We start from the raw sequence: 17,251 nt of genomic DNA on the forward strand, positions 1-17,251 counted from the left end.
TACAGGTGCACCATAGAGAGGATCCTGACCTTCTACAGGTGCACCATAGAGAGGATCCTGACTGGCTCCATCACAGCCTGGTACGGAAGCTGCACCGCCCTCAACCGTAAGGCTTTACAGAGGGTGGTGAAAACGGCACAGAACATCACCAGGACGGAGCTGCCATCCATGGAGGATCTTTACTCCCAGCGGCTCAGGAAGAAAGCCCTCAGGATTACAAAAGACCCCCATCACCCCAGCCACAAACTGTTCTGTCTGCTGCCGTCTGGCAGGCGGTACCGCAGCATCAGGACAGAAACCACTAGACTCAGGGACAGTTACATCCCACAAGCCACAAGACTATGTAACACTTGAGCTTGCACACATTTTCTATAGTTATTTTCCTCTTTTTTTTATGTCTTGTATATATTTATATTGCATTGTTGAGGAGCCTGTGACCTAAGTTTTTCATATCATGTACACAACTACACTGTAGTGAATTTAAAAACAGATACAATGAACAACAACGGGATAACGTTGATCTGATAGCATGATCATTTAACGTTTCTATTGGGTAAAGTTGGCCCCATCTAACCCTTCTTACCAGGTTGCCTGACACCAACGTTTCTGGGAAGTGTGCTGGACATAGGATAGTTCGAAGAAACGGGGGAGCGGCTTCTTTCTCCCCGAGGCGACCTGTGGCCCATCTGGCTCCCGTCGTAAGGGCTCAGCAATTTGGAGGATGAGGTGAAGGGCGAGGCAGGACCAGCCATGACACTTGGAGAAGAGCCTCTCTCCATGTAACTGGTGGAGCTTCGTGGGCTCCTGTCGTACTGAGAAGGGGAGTTGTGCCTCGGGCTGTTAGGCGCCATCCTGGGGCCCTGCTGGCCGTACGAGTAGCTGTCGGATCCAGCCCGAGGAAGTGGAGAGTGCGCCCTCTGGATCTTGGGGGATGACACCGGACTGGTGTAGAAGACCGGAGGGGATGCGCTCTTACTGCTGGAGAAGACGGAGTCCAACGGACGGGAAGTTGTTGAGCTCGGGGATAAAGTCTTGGAGCTGGAGCTTCCATTACTGCTGCCACTCGACACCCTCTTAGGCTTCTCCGGGGAGACTTCAGAGCTGGTCTAAAGGAAAAATTGATCTGTTATGAGCATTTTTTTTAACAAATACTTAATTTGTTAGAATTCAACAACTGCTGCATCATCAAGTCTTTGACATGCTGCCAATGGGTACGACTTGTGTTTGTCAAGGGCTTTAGCTTTGACTGACCAGTACAGTTGTGCATTCCATTTTTTCTAGAATATAGACAGATCAACCCCAGAAACACATTTTAGCTTTGAGGAAAGTATGACGTAGGAAGGCTAATGGAAATCCCGGGTGTTAGCGACATGCTAGAGGCTTGCTATGAGGAAGGAGAGCTAGTAGTGAGCTGTGTGTGAGTGTGAGTACCTGAGTGTTGTTGTTGGAGGAGGCCTCCTTCAGCAGGGAGTTGAACTCTCTGGATAACTCATCTGCTGTAGCCAGCGATGCGTTCAGGTCATCGTTTATATTCTGGACTGAAATCAAAACACATTATCACCGCAGACAATTAGCATAGGGTATTCCCCCCAAGAGCAATAATATACACCAGGCTAGATAAATGTAGGGTTAGTGGAAACTCACACAGCATGCTGCTGCCAAAGCTGGTCTGAGAACTCATGGCTGTGAGGTAGCAGCGCCTGGCTCCTGTCGAAAGAAAACACCACCTTTTAACTGACAATGTTTTCATAATCTCTTAAGATTTATTCCCATTCAGCACTTGTAGCACAACCTAAAATACAAGAATGATTCATAGGAGCAGGCCGTGCTATCAGCCCGCTGGCTCTCATTCCATTCCCCTGAGCCTTACTTTGATTCAATAAATGTCAATCTTGCTGCGTCTTCAAACTGCTAAGGAGTGTTTAACCCTACCCTGTCTCTCCTGCTGCGGGCTCCTCTCCCACCTTCAGGCGCTGTGACAAAGAGACAACTTTCTACACGTATTCTGAACTCCATTCATGTGTTAACAAGCCCCAATTGCCACATACTTTAACAGCTGAAAAAGACACAAAACATTAAAGGCATGCTGGAACTGAGTTACTGTATGTGACGGATCACACCACTAAATTACATCACAGCCCTTTGAGGACCCTTTTAAGGGAAACAGGAAGTATCTGTTCTGGTAGCTGACTCAACAATTTATCTGTGTTCCCAGGTGTTCAAGCCTGACGTCACTTATGGCTGGTCTGTTGTAAAGCCAGTTTCACACAGACAGATACTCATGTGGATGGCATATTATACTAAATATCCAGACATCTGTCTAAGCCAACAGGTTAATTAGTCCAGACTAGTTTCTCATTGCCAGACATTTCTGCAGAGTGCTGTGTCATTCAGGAAAAATATTCTGGGTTTTTTGTATTTCTTTAAACCAGGGGTGGGGAACCTCCGGCCCCCGGGCCGTATACGGCCCGCGAGACCATTTGGTACGGCCCTCGAGGTAATTCATAAACATACGCAAAAAAGAAATCTAGACCGCAAAAAAATTAAACAAGCGAGTGCCTGTTTTTCCTGGGTTAGGTCAGGGTCCTTGAACACAACACGAGCCTAACGTGTCATCAGTGGTATATGTCCCGTCTGACAGGGGTGTAGTTCTGACGGAGAGCACCAGAACGCCGCTCCGGCACTTCACAAATGTCAGTACCCATAAGGAGCCGTACACATGCCGCAGTTTTTGCGTGGCTGTGTCTTTAGTTGAAAGCCCAGTGGAGATCTGTTCATCTGTCATACTGATCATCAGGGGCGTCGCCTGGACCTGAAAACATTCGGGGCTTAGCCCACAGTGGCGGCGGCACTAGTGGCATTTTTCACTGCAACACTCCCCACACAGTACACCCGCGACTGTTACAATGAAGGCTCGATAATCAGCTCACGGCATATAGGCAGGGGTAAAGTGGTATTTTTTATGAGTGGGGGGCTCACCTCCTCTAGGGGGTCCGGGGGGATGCTCCCCCAGGAAGATTTTTTTTTAAATATTGAAGTTAAATGCATCAATCTGGTGCACTTTGAGAGCAAAATGAAGAGATCTATGGATACCTCTCTCAACACCAAGCAGAACTGTAAACAGATGTACTTTTTCTTTATGGATATTTTACTAATCACTCCCCTTTTAAACTCTATTCTTGTTTTACTGCCATATAGTATTTCATAACTGTTTTTCCTTTATTCTCTTTTTTTTAATAACTATAATGATCATATGAAGGTGTGCCGCGGAAATAATCTTTTGAATAATTTGTGACCAAACCGTTTGAGACCCACTGAGATAACTTAGACTAAAGTTAACTATCTAAACACTCAGAGAGTCCTTTAGCTCACCTGAGTCTCTCAGTCTGAGAGGAGAGGACTCTCCTCCAGCTTCTTGTGGAACAAACAGCTCCTTATGTCCGTTAGTGCAGCTAGCTAACCAGATGCTAACAACACGGTCCATGCTGACACCGGTCCCTCCCTCCCCCTCTCTCCCTCTCTCTCTCTCTCTCACACTAAATGCGCTATTGCCACACACACACACATACCCCTTTCACACCAACGCAACTCCGGTTCAAGCTCCGTGCTAGAGCTTTTCAGGTTCAGAACCGGTACTTCGGTTTAGCTCCGGCTCTTTTCACACCGCTCAGAGCCCGACTGGTGCTACCGCTGCTGCGTCATGACGTCACAGTTTACGTCGCTGATTTTCTCCCCAACGGAGCTCACCTCACAACAACAACGGGCCGGGGACTGCGTCGGGTCGATGATCGTGTTGCTTTTAATCATACGAAGCCAGATTAAATTAAATAACGACTTCTCCAACCTTATACTTTTCTCCAGAGTGCCGTGGTTCATTGTTTATTAATGTGTTTCAGCGGCATTTACCGACCGCTGCAGTGCTGGCTGCTCTTCCACGGGAGTGTATTCTCCCGTTAGCTCACACGGCTCTAAAGTATTCACTGTCTGACTGTCACACAAGCAGCTGATACATATCCCCAGTTCCCCTTAAGTGAATGTGTGTCAGTCTGAATTGACGCTGTTTGGTGTCAGTCTGAATTGACGCTGTTTGGCATCACAACGCTGTTATGAAAGTTTCTCTGGTATAACATGGGTGATGTTAGCATAGCAACCGAAGCTAAACTGACTATTTGCTAAGCCGTTTTCTACAGGCACTTTTTACCAGCGTGTTTTTCATTATGATTCTACTTGTGATAGTCGGACATGACAACCTGTGCAGCCCATGTATTGATTCCATCCGATAGCTGCTATAATACAAAACAAAACGTCTGCCTGCTCTCCACAATGATCAATAACAGCGAACGGATGGTCAAAGTAAGGTACAAATAAACAGAATCACACGAAGCCTGGTTAGTGTTGCCTGACTTTATAAAGCGTGTTTTTTTTTTACAAGTGTGTGGTTGCGTTCTAGTCACTTTGCTCAGCACTACTGCTTGTTACAACTTGTATTTGCCGTACTCGCCTTAACTGTTAGCTCAGGTTAATCTCGCCCCCCTCCGACGTAAGCGTGACGTATGCGGTTCTTGCTTCTAGACGGACAACTTTTTGGTGCTCGAAACGAACCGGATTCCGGAGCTTAGAGGCTGCTCCGCTGCGGTGTGAACAGGAAAACCCGGTGCTTTTCAAGCTCCAGCTCCGAACCGGCCCTGAAACACCGTTGGTGTGAATGGAGTAACAGAGCCGAGCTTGAATGACACAAGCACACGTTTATTTCCATGCAACTCTCTGATTGGTCTGGTGTCATGCCTCTGTTGCATTCACTGAACACGGGAAATTACAGTGCTGCCGTCCTCTCTTGTGTCATGATGAGGTTCACGTAAAGCACGGTTAATGTATTATATTATTGAGGGAGAATTGTCCGGGGCTACAGAAAAAACATTCGGGGCTAAAGCCCCGGATGCCCAGGCCAGGCGACGCCACTGCTGATCATACAGTCAATACCTTTGTTGTTATTAGCATCTGGTTAGCTAGCTATGCTAACGAATATAAGACGCTTTTTCTCCAACCAGTGAGGTAAAGGCACATCTTTATATGATCATTATAGTTATAAACAAATAAGAGAATAAAGTAAACAGGTATAAAATACTATATGACAGTAAAAAAAAGTTGTTATTAATAAACAAGAATACAGTTTGAAAGGGGAGTGATTTGTAAAATATCCATAAAGAAAATGAAAATCTGTTTACAGTTCTGTTTCATATGGGTGTTGAGAGATGTATCCATAGATCTCCTAATGTTGCTCTCAAAGTGCACCAGATTGATGCTTTTAACTTCAACATTTAAAAACAAATCTTCCCGGGGAGCATGCCCCTGGACCCCCCTAGAGGAGGTTAGGTCCCCCCCACTTAAATCATGTTCACATGGATAGGAAACTAAATACATTTGCACACATCTTGTGTCCATATCTTTCTGTTGTGGTGGTCATGCCACAACCGCATGCATACGTGAGTCATGTCAAGATATCTGGATTAAGAGGTTGCTTTTTCTTTGCACAGCATGAAAGAAAGGCCAAATGCTGTGATTTTAGTATTTTTAAGCAGAGGTCAATAATTTGTACGGCCCTCTGAGGATGTTGAAAAATTGAAATGGCCCTTGAGAGGAAAAAGGTTCCCCACCCCTGCTTTAAACCAATCAGATTGCAGCGACCTTGCAAAGTGTTACACTCAGATAGCGTATGAGGGTAAAGTGGTTTGATTTCCTGCTCATTAAGATACTCTATCAGTGACTATAGATTGGTGCAGTCATGAGGTTATTTGTGTAGGCTGAACCCGCAAGTTAGCATTGCAAGAGCTCCCTCAACAAAAATCAGTAGCTCCCTCAACAAAAACACACATTAATGATACTCTCGTGTTTTGTTCAGCAGGATAATCTCCACATTGAAAACCACTCTTTTCATTTTTAAAGCATAAATGCAATCAACAGAAGTAAAAAGCCAACGCTAGGCTATAACCACACTACATTACGGTTGCAATTCTGCATGTCCCCACCGCTAAGCTAAAGGTGGCTAATGTCCGGCAGTGGCTCAGTCAGTAGGGGCTTGGACTGGGAGCTGTAGGGTCGCCGGTTCAAGTCCCTGACCAGGCCTAAACAAATGTGGAGTGTGGACTGCTTCTTGGAGAGGTCCCAGTTCACCTCCTGCCCTGCCGTGGTGCCCTTGAGCAAGGCACCGGACACCCCCATTGCTCCCCGGGCGCTGTACAATAGCTTCCCACTGCTCCTAGTACTAGACTCCTGGTTCTAGGATGGGTTAAATGCAGAGGCCACATTTCACTGTGTGTGCTGTGTGCTCTGCATGTGTGACCATTAAAAGAGGGTTTCATCCCTCCCAATTCTATTCTATGTTTGGGGTGATGACGTTATGTAGTATTATTTAGTCGCTTGTTAGCAATTTACGTTTTTAAGGCACATAAAATCTTCAGGCAGGTCACTTACTGGTCGGAGGCTCAGTCATTGGTACATATTCATATATAAAGCCATGCTGGGTAAACTACCGACTTATATATGCTCTTTGATCTCACGGAGAGTGGCAAGTAGCTATTGCCTGAGATCCCAGGATGTGTTTTTATTACATGTGCCAAGTGCTAGGACTGTTTTAGGTACTAAAGCTTTTATGTGCGCTGCTCCTCTGGCTTGGAACACCATGCAAAAAATATTGAAACTGAGCATTTTGATTCCCTTGCATCGTTTTAAAGCACGGCTGGATGAAATGTTATTGGATACCTGTAAATGTAAATAGGTTGCTAATGTATACCCCTGTAATTATGTTGTGATGTCCTTTTGTTTTCTGTTTGTTTTTATATGTGTAACTAAATGTACCGCAGGTCTCCCTTGAAAAAGAGATCGTTGATCTCAATGGGATTTTTTAACCTGGTTAAATAAAGGCTACAAACAAACAAACAACAAGACATTCACCAGTGGGGTATTTACTGACGTATTTTAGCTGATAGAACAAAACAAGAAAATCTCCTCAGCTTGTGATAGCCACAGGTCTTTTTTCCGGCCATCTTACTGAAAAAAAAGCTAAAAAATACGTTGACTTCGAGATGAGCGGACAGGAAGTGGTAAAATGCTGACTATTTCAAGGTTCTAGGACCCATTCCTGCACAACTCTTTTAAGCTTTTCTATTTGTGTGCAGCAAGTATGATAAATGTAAGTACAAGTACACAGATGAATTTCCCAGCATTAATATTATACCTTAAAAGAAACATGAAAAAAACTAAAGAAAGAAAAGCTCAACTAGCCCGGGGGCATCTTCTTTAAGTGTATTTATAATGTGCAGAACATTAGGCGCTTTCACACCGGATTACTTTTCCCCGTACTTTTCCCGTTTAGTTCCGATAGTTCCTGGGATTTTGCGTTCACACCAAAAAGAGAACTTAGTTCATGAGAACTTTTACCCCCTTTTTAGTGCCTGCTAGAGGTGGTACTTTCCTGGGGAGAAAAAAGTTCCAATTTCTGATTGGCTGGGCGAATTGCAAACCACGCCCCGTAAAACTCGGAAAAGTTTTTTGAATCCGCCATTGTATTTGCTGGCATTAGCATTATTAGCATTAGCATTAGCCCAGCGCACCAACGGAGAGAGAATAACTTATAGCAACACAAACAAAAACATTAGAGCGGTGGAGTGATGAGGAGGTGTCGGCGTTCTGGCGATTTACTCGGAAGGCTTCAGTAGAAGCTGAAGCCAGTCCCCAACTCTGGGGACTTCCGGCCGGGGACTTCGGGTGGCAGTATATGCCGTGAAGTTGTTTGCGGCCTGCCAGTAAACCCAAAGCAGAAGAAGAAGAAGTGACATCAGCGGCTTCATTTGCCTAATCCTCCCTCAGGGAACTTATTCCGGTGTGAACGCGATCGGCTCTTAGTTCCATAGGGCAACTAAGTGCTGGGAACTAAGTGCTGGGAACTAAGTACGGCAAAGTACTTGGTGTGAAAGCGGCTAATGAGTACTTTTATTGGGAACAGCATTTCCCTCATAGGTCTTCATGTGTCTGGACAATAAATGTCATGTCAATCTAAACTTAATATGTTTTTCCATTAGACACTATAGGGGCGTTCACACCAAGTACTTTTCCCACAGTAGTTCATGAGAACTTTAGTTCATGAGAGCTCTTTTAGTTCTGATGAACTAAAGCAGATCGCGTTCACACCAAAATGAGTTCCTGGGGGTGGATTAGGCAAATGAGCCGCTGACGTCACTTCTTCTTCTTCTGCTTTGGGTTTACTGGCAGGCCGCAAACAACTTCACGGTGAGTACAGTAGGTGGCGGTATGCACCTTAAAGTTGCAATTCGCCAAAAAACCGAGAGAAGAAGAAAAAAAAAAACTTCCGCTTCCGCTGTATGCTTCTGTTTACCTTCCGACCTCAGACACGGTATGGAGTTGACGTTTTGGTGGTCGTGTTATACAGCTTCGTAACTGAGTTATTTAAGCCAATAACTCAGCCACAAATAAAAATACAGATCGACCATTCAAATGCAATAGAAATGCTGAGTCGGAGGCGAAGGCGGTTAAGAAGCCTTAACAAAAGGATTGGACCACGAAAAGCACACGCTATGGACATGTTTCGCCGTAGGACAGCTGAGCATGATGACCGTTATCACGCCCAAAGAACAGCAATAGTACGTTCATTAAATCACATTAATACTATCTAATGTAGGATTTATGGAGTTATGTAGGGCTAATTTGTGTCTTTGTATGTGTTTCCAGATATGCGAATACTACGGAACGCGTCGTGTCCCGCGCTCTCTCTGGGTGAACAATAGAACCTCGGCCTGGTGGGAGAAGGTGGTGCACTGCCAACGTACACCAATGTGCAGTGGATCAAAGTGGATCTTTTCAACTCCTCTGTATTCGCCTGGAAGCAACGTTGGGGAGACGCAACCTAAAAAAATCGCCGCGGGGCAAGACACGCGCACAGCCCTTGAGGCATCTGAACAGCATGGAAATTGTAAATTGACAATAAAGCTGATCTTTTGTACAGTGCACTTGGTTCTCTCTTTTATTTACCACAGTCAACAGACACAATTACAATAGTGCAGACACACCTTAGTGCAAAGATTAAATGTCAGTATCAAAACAGTACTCATACTGTATATTAATATGAGTATATTATTATGTTAAATGTGTGTTAAAGACAATGGGATGAGGTTGAAAGCTCTTTAAAAAGCTTTACTGTGATAAATACATACATGTTAAGCATACACACCTGAAGAACTACGTTACACACACACAGGTTAGTCTGTGTACCGCTGCACTGCTGCTGGTTTAAACAAAGACAATCATGATGCTAGTGCCGTGCATGTAGGTTCTCTTTTATTTATCAGCAGCAGATCAATAAGTGTCAGTAGTATCAAAACAATATAATAACAGTGGCAATATATATATATATATATATAATAACAATAGGTAGGCTCAGCAGCAGACACACCTTAGTGCAAAATTCGGTGTCAGTATTAATAACAGTGGCATATATATATAATCACAATAATACAAAATTAACTGTCCCAGGTGTAGGCAATTTGGGGTGAAGTGTCTTGCCCAGGGACACAATGACATCCTGACTGCAGTGGGGTTTGAACCTGTGCTCCCCTGATCCGAACACCAACGCACCAGACCACTGCACCACACGCCTCCCAACAAGTCATTGTACAGTTTATCAACGACGACAAGTTTTTCTTAATTTTTGTATTGAAGGCCTGTTGGATTTAATCAGCTCGCTTAGCACTGCCAGAAGCCCAGCCTGAAAGGTATTTTGTTGCTCCACCTCGATTCCTGGGCCTTGTGTGAATGCAGCAGCCGTTCGTCGTGCATCTCCTTGGCACGCAGGTCCTCATTCTCCTTGCTGACCATGGCACGGCGGTCCATCGCCATGATGGTGTCAAGGAAGCTGTCATCGCGTGCCCGCTTTCCTAAGGAGAAATAAGCAAGATACAAGATCAGTTTAATCGCAACAACGAGACAACATTGTCCAACGTTGGACATGGTGCAGGCAGGGACAGTGTACAAAATGTATTGTTTTGTGCTTAATGTATGCTTGAACTTTGTTTTATAGGGATTAGTGGACATCAGTTAGATGTGTAACCTTCTTTCAAGGCCAGAGTAGTTACAGTGTAAGTGGATTGACATCTAACATAACATGGCTGAGTACAATTATAACAATCAATAAAAAAAAGGAAAAATAAATAGAATTTCAATTACATTTCTACTTAAATGTGCAAACATATTAGAACATCAGTCTTTGTGGCATGCAGGTAATCAACTGTTTAAGCTTTTACCATTAACATGTAGAATGAATTATTATCGTTTTATCCCGGAGGGGAAAACTAGTTTCTAATCCTGAGAGAAACACCTCGCCTGAAACACACGATTAGTGCCATGAGTTAGTGAAGCAAATTACAGAACATTGCACACTTATTCACAAGTCAAAACGTGTTCATAGCGGGGACGGCTGAGAATAGCTAGCTAGCTAGCTAGATGTTGTTAGCCAGCTTGGACCTATTATAGCAAGTTCTAGCATGGCTAGCTCGATCTACTGAGCAAATAAAAGTACATCTAAGACCAGTATTGTGCAGATTAAAACAGTGCAGTGCATGTATTTTATTTTACCTTCGTAGTCGTCCCGACATGACTTTGCCAGGTCTGCTAACTTTGCTGAGCCACGGAAACTGCATTCAGTAGAAGCTTCTGAATGCGGCACTTCGCGTCCTCCGAGTAAATCGCCAGAAGCGCAGACACATCCTCATCACTCCACCGCTCCGACGATTTATTTAGTGTTGCTATAATAACTGCTTTCACAAAAGTAATCTCTTCGGGTGCGCTGCCCAAAGCGAGCAAATACAATGGCCGCTTCCAAAAAAAAATTCAGAGTCAAACGGGCGTGGTTTGCATTCCGCACAGCCAATCAGACGTACGAACTATTTTCTCCCACGACAGTCCCTGCTCTCTAGCAGGGACTGAAAAGCGGGTCGGACGAACTAATTTGAGATACTTTAGTTCCTGGGGCTTTTTGGTGTGAACGCAAATATATCGTAGTTCTGATGAACTATTGTGGGAAAAGTACTCCAAAGTACTCCGGTGTGAACGCGCCTTATGTGCATGTTGGGGCTTGTAAAATATCTTGGATTGAAGGTGAATCATATGTTCATCCATGTGTAGAGCCATTTTAAACACCTGTCCCCCATTTATAATCCTGTCTAGTTTATGCTAGTAATAGTTATCAAAATGCGATCTCACAGACAGACGGAAAGTGAAGTCAGTCTCTCAGGCAGTGAAAAACAAACTGCCACTTATGATTCAACCATTAGGCCAACAATGTGGCCACTCAACATTTCTCTGAGCTATTTTGGTACGTTTGCTACTTCGGAAAACAAAAGGCTTCTCTGAGACTGTAAAATAACTTACATTTGTTGTGTTATGTTTTACAGACAGTACTTGCGTTCCTATAATCCCTTAACATGTCTAGAGATCGTGTTACTCACTGTTTTCCAGTGTAACCCTTATTTGTTGGCGGTTGTATTTCTCCAACGTCAACTTCAATCTTGTTCAGTTTTGTGTTTTTGTTTTAAATATCGAAATATAAAACTAGATGCCACTGTAAAACAAATGTGTAGTTGCTTGAACGGTTTTATTTTCCTTTTAATGGTGTTTTCTCCCACTTCGAACTCTTTGCTCTTTTGATATTGGTCTTACTTTGGGTAAGACAGAAAAAGAACAATTAAATGCTGCAGTGTTTATTAAAGTTTCTTATAAATGTTGGCATATACAGACACAGAAAGGGGACAATGGTCTTTGTTGCCACCCAAGAGTGCTATTAGGCTGCCTTCCAAATGACTTTAAGCACATGCTGTTGCTGACCTAATAAATCAAAAAGTATTGCTGTTCATATCATTTCATGTAAAAGGAATATGCTTTGGTGGTACACGTGTGTAACATGAAAATATTGGGAGACAATTCAAATTATCAAGTGCAAAATCAAGCAACAGAAGAATATTTAAATACAAAACTAAAAAGGTACTTTAAATGTATTTTTTGATATAAATGGAATTAAAATCTATGCAGAACTGTTGCATACAGTATGGAAATATTTTTAACATCATCTATCGTGCTACCTATCGCGCATTATGCCTTGTGCCATTGTGACCCCATGGATGTATAAAGAGAACTTGATACAGCTTTGGAGGCGGGACCCCGTTCATTCCAAGGAAAGATGCTCAGTGGTGCATAAAGCCAAAATGACCTGACTCTAGAGAGCAAAAGTACCCGTGACTGGGCCCATAGAGAGAGCACAATTGAGTTTTCCATAAGCCAAATCCACAGCCAATCGCGGCTCAGTCAAATGAATGGAGAGGGAAAATAACAATGGATTCAGATTTTAGCACATCTTACAACTTGTAGGCCCTAATGATTAAAATAAGGGCTGTTCAAGTGTTCGTACTGGGTAGTTGTTTTAGCTAAAAAATAAATTATACGCTGATAAACAGATGTCTCCTTTCCAATGTAAGTCAATGGGAAAAAGTGTTTTTGGGTCCAATGGCGTCATGGATTGACAAGGAAGTTGCACTTTGTCAACTACGAACATTTGCTTCTGACAAGCAAAGGATTGTGGGTCAGAATAGAAAAATGAGCTGGCTTGCTGACTGCAAAATGCAACCAGGTGCACAAGGACATCCTGTTCTTTTCTCTTCTTTTACTGAATTGGACATATCTATTGGTACAAACTAAATCTTTTTCTGGCATTGTACAAGTAGTATGGTATGTGTCTTGGAATGCTGCCTCAGGCCTGATACAATAGGTGAACATAATTATTGTGTAACTTTGAAACTAAACAAAGCTAAAACAACTATTTTCGATAACACACATCCTTCTCAGTCACTGGTTGAACATTAACCATTGTCCGAGTAAAACATGTGTTTGTAAGGTTATCAACGGCGTGTGTGACCAGCCCCACATTCCTCAGCACTCCTCCCAGTGAGCCATTCACCTCTCACACACACACGCACACACACACACGCACACACACACACGCACGCACGCACGCACAGTCTGGGACGCTTATCTGTGTCACACAAAAAAAGAGATTACACTCTCACTGACTCACACACAGTCAGGTGGATCACTCACTAAAATCTCATACACACTCTCTCTCCTCCCCTCTGTAATGTACTCTTCTCAGGTTCTAACTTGTTCTATGCTGATGACTGTTACTGTTGTTGCACTGTCAGCACACCATCAAAACTACTTATTTTTAGATTAAATTAGCCCATCTTTTGGGACTCAAGAGGTTTATTTTTATTTTTACTTGAGCTTTATTCCACACTGTGTCTTGACATAAACTGGGCAGTGAACATAAGTACTTATGAGAACAGGTTACACAGCATGTAATTAAGATTGTTATTGTCAATTTACAATGCACTTTAATCCAGGATAACAGACTGAACAAAGGGTGTCACCTTACTTCCCTATGAGTTTATACTTCTCATCTCTGTGTTCTGTTGTCGTTTAGCTTATTTTTTGGCTTTTTGCTTCTCCTAATTATAATAATTTCATTATTATTTTGTTTGTTTTTACCTTATCTTGCATTGGTAATTACCATATTGTCTTCCTTTGCTTTTGTTATCAGCATATAGCTAAGGTAAACTCAAAGGCTTTGGCTAGAAATCAAGGAAGGCTTTAAAGGGGCCTATTGTGCTAATTTTCAGGTTTAATTTTGTATGTAGTGTCTCTACTGTGACATGTCTCCATGCTTTAATGTTCACAAAGCTCTTTATTTCTCTCATACTGCCTGTGCTGCAGCACCTCTTTTCACCCTCTGTCTGAAACCAGAGCCCAGTCTGCTCTGATTGGTTAGCTGGCCTGCTCTGCTGTAATTGGTCAACTGCTTAGAGATGTCCCTCCCCTTAGCCTATCATGTACAATGTATTGGAGCTCTAGCCAATAGAAGCTTGAGTGTTACACAGTGATGTCAATATGTTCTGGGAGTAAACAAAGGAGTCCAATGGAGGGGTTTCAGGCAGGGACACAGGGATTTTAGCCTTTGCAGACCATTTACATGCACAAAAACCTTTACAGGAAAGGGAAGACAACACAAAACATAATTGGGCTCCTTTAATAAAAGGAGAGCATATAGTGAAGCTGTTATTTAATAAATGTGTTTTTAGGAACATACACATAAGTGAGTCAGCTGTTATCCCGAGACAGGAAGTGGGTGTGTATAAGTATTGAAACACAGAGACATTAATCATCTGTACATTTAAAGTGGACTGACAGCCTGTGGTCTGTGCAGCGCTGCCTCCTGATTGGCTGTGGCGCTTTGATTGCTTTCTCAAGAGAAGTTTCCTGGAAAACCTCACATGCAATTTCTGTCCACAGTTCCTGCTTTGATTACAATGTCTGCTGGTTATACAATTTTTAACAATTAGCTTTCCCCAGTAGCGGTGTAAGCCACAGGATGAAACCACAAAGGAGGACTCAACTGAGAAACAGCAGAGAGCGGTCCCGTGGGAGGGAGACTTGAGGATTAAAGACAATAATCATTGGTTTTGCAGAATGCCAGGGTGTGTCTGACCAAAAGTGGCTCCTCCCTCTTTGCCCTTTATGTCTTTCAACAACATTTCCTGATTACAAGTCTAAATGGTTATCTAGTTTCTTCTGAACTCCATATTTCCAACCAGACATGCACTCATTCCCTCCCCCTCCTGCTGGATCCTCCTTCATATCCTTCCTTCAGATCCTCAGTACACTCTTGGCTGAGGCTGAAATAAAACAAATCCTCTGACAGAACTAATTGACCCCTTTCATTTTCTTTGTCATGGTTGAAAAGCCTAAATCTGGCAGTATGTCATCATGCAGACAACATGTGAATAAACCTGCTGGTGATTCCAGTAAAACAAGTATAAACCCTGCTATTACATTTGAATCATACAAGATTTCTGAATGGCTAAATGGTGTTTCTCAAGTTCAAAGATAATATCCAATGCAGTGTTTACTTTGGCCCATCATTATCTCATGTGATGGGAACATTTTGAAATGGGCTGTTGGCCTTTCTGTATGCTGATAGGAGATCGAGGCTAATTGAGCAAACAAAAGAGGGGGTTCTTGAGTATTCATTGTGTAAAACATGAGTAATCTGTGTCACAGTGCTCTAGGGAGGAGATCATGTGGTGTGTTTTTGGTTTCCAGTATCTGCCAAACCCACAGAGAGAGTGATTCCCTTAAATACTTTTTCAAAAAAACTCACATTTTACAGATTAGAAAACTATGACAAAGCTGCCATGAAGTAATAATCAGATGTTATGCTTAGATGCATCAGCTGTTGTGTAAATTCAACAAAAATAAAAACCAAAATAGTGAAGAAAATAAATGAATACAAATATGTTGGGTGTACCAAACTCATTTGCGTGGAAACGGTTGACAAAATAGAAATATGTTAAACTAATTAGTAGAAAATAATTGTATAAAGGGTTGGAGCCCTAGCCAATAGAAGCCCAAGTGGTACATAGTGATGTCCCTGTGGCTCAGGACAGTGTCAGTGTCCCCGGGCAAGACACTTAACCCCAAATTGCTTCTGTGGGGGCAGTATTGAGTGTATTTAAGTCGCCTTGTTTAAAAGTGTCTGATAAGTAAAAATGGAATTAAACCTAAAATGTTAAAGTGTATGCTGGCATGCAGCCAAATGGCTCACTGAATAGTCATATCACCTTCTTGCTGATCTCATCAACTGTAAGTTTCTAAGGTACAAAAACCCCACCCAAAACACTTATTTTCATAATGATTACATCCGCACCTCTGACCTAGGTCTACTTACGAAAAAACACAAGCACGCACATACACACATAGCACATTCTAATTATGACAGGATCTATCATTGTTAAAAGCAACCTCCTTTAACAATGAGGCATGATTTATCGTAACCACAGGAGCAAAATAACGAGTCTCTGCTACACCAGTAACGCCCCCTTATACATATTTCCCCATAAAGGAATTTTATTTCAGTTTAAATTGACAATGTTTGGCAAAATAGTTAATTCATATTTCTCATATTATATGGATGATGTAAGCATAGCCACCAAAGCCAGTCTGACAATGAAAAGATTTAGAGCCAACAAACACAATAATAATTGAATTAGGAATGCATCTCAAACCATATTAAGCTCCTCATCCCGGAAAGCTCACCGGGCTGACACTGGCATGTTAATTATTCCCTATAAATGCTTTGAATGAGTACTTGCTGCTTTCACTGTGGCATTAGCCGCTTTTTACCGAAATATTTTACCGCCGCATCTTTCCCTATGATCTATCTTCTGAAATTCGAAAAAAGGACAACTTGTGTAGCCTATGTATTGATTACACATGATAGCAGGTACACAAAAAAGAATAGAAAATTAACTTACACTGCTATGCTGCTGTTAAGAACGACTGATGATAGCGAATGTGCTCATGTTCTAGCCACCTTGCGTTTTTGGTGCATCTTTCTAGAATGTTATGTACTTGCCATGAACTGATATTTACAAATGTTAATCCCAGCGTCCAACTTAATCTCCGACACACAAGGCTTTTGGTTCTTGGTCCGGGCCGATAAGATAGTTAGCGCCCAGAATTGAACCGATTCTCGGGTCCGAGAGACGGCGCCGCCATGGTGGAAACACTGAAAAATGGTTTGCAATCTGGCACTATCTTCTAACCAGCCCTGGAACGACCTACTGCAAGAGAGGTATATAGGTACATAAACTATGGATCAAAGGACATTTCTGAGATTATAAGAACTGAAGAACTTTTTGGATCCTGATGCTACAGATGCTTTAGCACTATCTCAGCTATTGTCTTCTATTCTAGAGCAATACTGTTCTGTACCTCATGTCACTCAGGAATCTCTCAGTGCCACACAACATAACAAACATTTCTGGTAAATAACATGTCCCGTCTAATCCCTGCAGAGTGTCGGCTTGTGCTGAGGTGCAATGAGCACAGAGCAGGGCCATTACACAATGTGTGTTTGCATGTGTGAGCATGCATGTATTCGATCTATCAGGAGAACATCAAGTGCATCGCACAATGCAGCACAGCTGCTTTTTTATTGAGACCCAGAGCAAACAGAACACAACTTGACATGCCATGTAACTCCTGCTCTGACAGGAAGGTTGGGTTTACTGGCAGATTAGCAGCCCTGCTAATAAGATCAGCACATAACTGACACTTTGAACGGCTCACTTGCAGG

At 42.7% G+C, this 17,251-nt stretch overlaps 1 protein-coding gene across 2 annotated transcripts in view; it reads right to left on the reverse strand.

Annotated features, from left to right (window-relative positions):
- ppp1r13l (protein phosphatase 1, regulatory subunit 13 like) overlaps nucleotides 1-17,251 on the reverse strand; it is a 29,903-nt gene that overhangs the window by 11,504 nt on the left and 1,148 nt on the right. For both annotated transcript variants that reach the window (XM_034115892.1, XM_034115891.1), the window contains exons 2-4: nucleotides 1,645-1,707; nucleotides 1,432-1,538; nucleotides 584-1,106 (exon numbers count right to left, since the gene is read on the reverse strand). In XM_034115892.1, coding sequence (XP_033971783.1) covers nucleotides 584-1,106; nucleotides 1,432-1,538; nucleotides 1,645-1,681 — 667 coding nt within the window. In that variant the 5' untranslated portion in view covers nucleotides 1,682-1,707. The remainder of the gene's footprint in view (nucleotides 1-583; nucleotides 1,107-1,431; nucleotides 1,539-1,644; nucleotides 1,708-17,251) is intronic.

Source organism: Trematomus bernacchii, unplaced genomic scaffold, assembly GCF_902827165.1.
Source record: "Trematomus bernacchii unplaced genomic scaffold, fTreBer1.1, whole genome shotgun sequence".
NCBI classification, from domain to species: Eukaryota; Metazoa; Chordata; class Actinopteri; order Perciformes; family Nototheniidae; genus Trematomus; species Trematomus bernacchii.